This window comes from Centruroides sculpturatus, unplaced genomic scaffold (assembly GCF_000671375.1).
Source record: "Centruroides sculpturatus isolate CEXI.00-Female unplaced genomic scaffold, Cexi_2.0 scaffold17, whole genome shotgun sequence".
Lineage (NCBI taxonomy): Eukaryota > Metazoa > Arthropoda > Arachnida > Scorpiones > Buthidae > Centruroides > Centruroides sculpturatus.
The window spans coordinates 1076074-1081889 of NW_019384462.1; the positions used below are offsets into that span (position 1 = coordinate 1076074).

A 5816-nucleotide genomic window follows, 5' to 3' on the forward strand; every position below is an offset into this window, starting at 1 on the left:
CAGTGTGTTCGCTGTAAAGCACTTCTCGAGCGCTGCATAAAGAAATGCGGGGTGCCCGTTTGGGGAGACCCCCACACCCCTAAAATTGTATAGCATCAAATACTGTACTCCACAAACAGTCGAGTGGGCTTCTCAAAGATGGCATAGTCACATGGGCTAAATAAACACAATAGTCTTAGTTGAACAACATAACTTCCAATTTCGGAAGTAGACCGATTTCAAGGAACCATATCCCGCAAAGGATCACATATAGAGGTGTGGTTCCCTTTTTGTGGACTTTTTTCCTCCTATGAATATGGTCTACGGCTTCGATAAGGTCTCAACCGTCTCATTCAGATGTGTAATTGTACCATTGTTCTAAAGTATAAATCACGCGATTTTCAAAGGATAACCGATATATTCTAAAATACGACAATAGACCACAGAAAATACACACGAGTTACATCTTTGGTTTAAACAATTTTTCTGTATAAATTCAAGTTCTATTAATTATTAAATTCTATCGGAGACATTTGTCACATCTCGTTAAATGTACAATAAGTAACAACTTCACTTACTTTTCCATCGTTAATTAAATTGTTTATGAATTCTTTTTCACAATTAGCTGCATAAATTTCTCGATTTGCCATCATTAATTTTCCACACGTGTTCAAAACAGTCAAAACATAATTGAGTCAGTGTTGCCAGATCTTAACAATAAAAATAATTTCTTAAATAAATGTATTTAAATGCAATTTTAATTCTTTACGAATATATATAGTGCATAAAATAATTTACTTAACATTTTAGATAATTTTTTATTTAAGTCAATTTTTACGTAAATGAAAATTATAAAAAAATTTAAAAATATTTTTTCAATTTGGGCGAACTTCATTTGCTTCTACAGCCGCCATGTTTGATCCTTTTTATTATAAAATTCAGATTTTTCCATTTCAGAATGCCCATTTACTTGCGTATTTTATTCGATACCGTACGACACCGGAATTTTTTTAAATATGAAATAGAGTAACTTACCATACGCTGCGACATAAACGGTAACAAGCGGACTAAATATGGCGTAGTTTCGCTCGAAAGCGCCAGTAGCGAGAAGCGTTAAACGAAGGTTTACAAACCACATAGCCCAATATTTTGAAAATTTTGAACTCCTACCACTAAAACCACGTAATCTAAGGAAGCCAGAAATGCCGAATAAAAACTCGACGATCGTTCTTGATCCGAAACTTAATTAGAAAATTAATAAGTATTTAATTGTTTTTGACGTCATTTCCGTTTTTTTAACTCTTTAGTGTATCGTTAATTAAAGTCGTTTACTAATCACAATAATCTTCTTTATTTAAATTTAATCCAGTTAAGAAAACCTTCATAGCCGTTCATCCGTCTTCAAGAAACGGCGGTATTTTGAATACTCACCATTGATAGAGGATTGTTTGTTTGTTGGTTAAGTCATGGCAACGCAACACTTGGGCAATCTGCCTAGGGTGGATGCCTTCCGGGAGGTCTTTTTAAGGGAAACTGGCCCCTATTTAGGCGTTACAGAGGTGGAGAAAACCCGGAAAGTTCCACGTGGCCAGCCCTTGGTAAGCCACGAACGCACGGCCACTGGTGGGCCGAGACAATTGATTTTGAACTTTTAACAGGAGCCCACCGGTAGCAAATGAATAAAAGAAAACCACTGAACACCGATAGTTGATCGTGGGTTCGCGACTTACCAACGCACTGGTCACGTAGAGTTTTCCAGGTTTTATTATATTTTAATAAACTGTCATCTCGATGCAACTGATCATAATTTAGTTTTTTAGCGAGGGAAAGTATAGAAACTCGTATATTTTAAATTAATTTTAGATTCCTAAAACCGGTTTTCTTACAGCTATGGCTTATTATGGCTCTACTTTTGTCTTAAGGACACAAGTGTTTTGTGACAATTTACTAATTAAAATTTCACCTACTTGAAAAATAATTACGAGTCAAGACTCCTATAATTAAGCATTTCTCGATAATCATAGTCTTTACTTTGAATAAGATATTCCAAAGGTGGCATTATCTCGTGTCATCATTTTACGATTTTTTTAGTACAATTGACGAAAATAAATTAAAAAATACAAGTCTGTAGAAGAAACTACGCAAAACTCTGAAAATTTTGCATCAGACTTAATTCTATGATATTTGTGAATATTTTGTACTACTTTATGAATTAATAACAGTGGAATATTAGCAAAATTACAGAAGCCAATTTTTCCAATTATTTTCTAGAAACAAAAAAATAAAAAAAAATAGGATTCGGGTTTTCTTAATTATACTTTAAATTTTTATCAGTTTTAAAAGATAATTCCCCACAATGCATATAGTACGCTATTTTTCTTCAACTAATTCACTTATTGGGCTCATATTTTTACCCAAAATCGTTTCCCGTGCCCAATTGAAGACGATCGAAAAACCCACAGCTCTACGAATTTTAGTTTTCTTGTAATTGTTTCCTCAGAAGACAACTATTTGCGACTGTTAACTAAATGAGTAACTTGCAGTTTAAGTTACTAAAAATTAGCGAGGTTGCGGCCGAAGTTTTCATCTCTGAAACGTGAACGTCGAACGTCGGTGCCTCTTACAAGATAGCGGTGCTCGACGTTCGACGTTCACGTTTCAGAGATGAAAACTTCGGCCGCAACCTCGCAATTTCGTTATTCTAAATTCCACGATAAAAAATTAAAAATGTGGATGTGGTAAAGTAAGTGAAAACTAATTTTAAATAATTTATTTTGAAGAACTATTTTATCGTATTTTATATGCAGAATTAAAGGATTATACTTGTCGGGTTACAATTTGAAAAAAATTCTAGACCTATAAATGTCGTCCGTCCGTCTTTCCTTAATCTCGAGAACGAAGTTAAATAGATGAAATCCGAAACCATATATGGAAAGCTTAGGGGAAGGAGGCCCCGATTGACTATATACAAACTTCCGGTTTGCATCGGAAGTCACGTTATTTCAATTCAAAAACTTCCCCCGAAAGCAGTTAATAGATGACTGGCACGAATCTATTGTTAAAGGGAAAGTGTGATGTGCAGGGGCAAGCCACTACTAATTTGAGGTGAAGAGCCATATATTTTAAACTAAATAAGTTAAAAATATGATTAAAAATTGAAGTCCGGCATTGTGACCATGTCACAATAAATAATTGCTCGTTTGTTATGACATCGAAGATATTTATTATAAAGTATTTTGATAATCAATGTGGAATCTTAAGAAATATTCATTTAATCAAAGTAGTAAACACTTTCACCGTAGAATGACGTAATTATTATACTTTTTTAACAGGGAAATATAACATAAAATTAAAATTAAACGTAACATAAAATTAAAATTTATTACCAAACGAGATAGTAACTTACTATTGACAACGGTTAATTCACTTTTGGGCCACGCTCGTAAGCATTAGTTTTCTAAATTATTCTTAGTAATTGTTTAAAACGATTATCTTAAGAATTAAAACTGTATTTACTTATAAAAATAACTTCAAAAATTGCCAAACTATGTTATTCAAGTGATTTCAATTCGCTGGTCTAAATATTGTCTTTTAGTTGAGAAAAATGAGTAGAAAGGTATTATTTGATTTATAATTGTAAAAAAACTAAATACGTTTATGTAAAATTTAATCTGGCAAACAAAATTACTAACGAAATTCTTTGGCTTCCTTGGCTTGTGTAGACAAATTTCGTTGTCGTGTAGCTCGATAACAATAACTTTCTGTCACCAAACAGCTAATTATAGATCTAAAAAATACTGTACACAATTAACATTCTAAAGTTTTTTTTGTTGTTAAAGTAGTATTATAATAAAATACAGAACTACAGTACAATACACACAAACACACATACAACACAACGCAGTTCAGTTTTGCTTTCAATTGCAACACAAGAAAACGTGTGTTATAAAGTAAAATAAAAACAAACCAGCAACGAGTTGCTCAACTTTCCCGGCAACATTTAAAATTTTGGGTGGAGCCATCTGTTATCATATTTTAATAATAGTATATTATGCAATTAGTTTATAATATAGGCGATTATGGCACGAATGGAAGTTTGACACACGAGTAGAGAGAGTGGGCCAATTTCCATGAATGCCATAATCGCTAATTATAAACGAATTGTCATACGGTATTTTATGGTTGACTACACCTATACTTACGAAACTCAAAATCATGTATAAACACAGTGTTTGTGGCATCCGTGCAATAAAGGTCTTTATGGCACGAATGCCACAAACACTGTAAAAAAAAAAAAACTGTATATATTTTTAACTATTATAAAATAGCAAAAAGCTTAATTTTTAGGATNAAATCATGTATAAACACAGTGTTTGTGGCATCCGTGCAATAAAGGTCTTTATGGCACGAATGCCACAAACACTGTAAAAAAAAAAAAACTGTATATATTTTTAACTATTATAAAATAGCAAAAAGCTTAATTTTTAGGATAGGGATGGGTTAATATTGTAAATGCTAATAACGAGTAAAATCGTCATTAAGTCCAACCTTACTGGAGATACACACAACCCCATTTATCTCCCCACCCCCGCGACCTTTAATCACCAAAATTTAATAGCATCGATCCCCTAACAAACAAACCTCGTTGCAAAATTTCAAAAATTTTCGACAAAAAGCATGAGAATTATTAATTTAAGCTTCAAACAGGGTGAACAGAATTGTGCCCCCCACACACACTTAACATCCATCCATCCATCCATCCATCCATACATACATACATACATAGAAATTGCCCCCACCGAATTTTTTAGTTTTTTTTTTTTTCATTTCTCGACGTTTAAAGGTGTCCTGCGTCCAAAAATGTAAAAACTTTCGGGGTCATTTCTTAATCGATTGCCATATTTTCCCTCTGTTATATATAACAGCCGTGAAAGTAATAACTTTACACAAGAGTTTTATATAAAAAAAGTTAATAAAAAATTTTTATCTGTTAATATTAAAAATATAAGGCATAAATAATTGCTTAATATAAAAAAAAATGCGGCAAGAGGATCTACGGCGCCACAGCCTATGATATAGTGTGTTTGTTTCGTGTCGTGTTTCAATATTCTTATGTGAAATTATTATTAAAATAATATATGTGCTATAAATTATAATTTTTATGTTTTTACTATTATTTATTTTATGATTTATACAAATAAAAGCCCCCTGGATCGTTATTTTTCGAGCTTTAGTCAGTCAATTTTTTTTTATTTCTGAGTATATTTTATTTTTATCTCCTTTTAAGGTTTCCTTCTCAAATCATGAATTAAATTTTTTCTAGTGATAAAACAGAACTCTATGGAAGATCTAGCAACGGTTTAACATCTCTTCTTTGACAGATTAATATCTTGTTGAAGGATAATAACGTTGTGATGCGATTTTGAACAGATTAAGGAAATGTTTCCTTGCCATTTATCGTGTGTTTTAGAAAGAAAAATAATTTTTTTCAAGGAAAAAACAGTTTCTAAACAAATAATAGAATATGTAAACATTTTTTAAAGCCAGAACACAAATTACGAATTTAATATGAGTTATTTAACATCGCTTAAAGAATTTTTTACCATCGTTAACGTGTAATGGAGCGTTATTGAGTAATCTTTATGACATTTCGTTCGTGTAAAGTAATGATAATTCAATCACACTGTCTTATATCCATCACTAAAACCAGAATGAACAGAGATGAAGATGTTTTATCTACGTTTTCATGTTACTTAAAGTTATGCAGAGAATAAAATTATAACATGTTGGGTACAGTGAATTATAGTAACAAAATATTTACCCAGCTATCTTGTATG

The 5816-nt window shown here is 32.0% G+C and overlaps 1 protein-coding gene across 1 annotated transcript in view; it reads right to left on the reverse strand.

Moving 5' to 3' along the window:
* Positions 1–689, reverse strand: part of LOC111620893 (exosome complex component rrp45-like) — a 33791-nt gene extending 33102 nt beyond the window's left edge. Inside the window, exon 1 of the mRNA XM_023362909.1 lies at positions 558–689. Within this exon, the coding sequence (XP_023218677.1) occupies positions 558–632 (75 nt within the window). The 5' untranslated portion in view covers positions 633–689. The remainder of the gene's footprint in view (positions 1–557) is intronic.
* Positions 690–5816: the final 5127 nt, after the last annotated feature.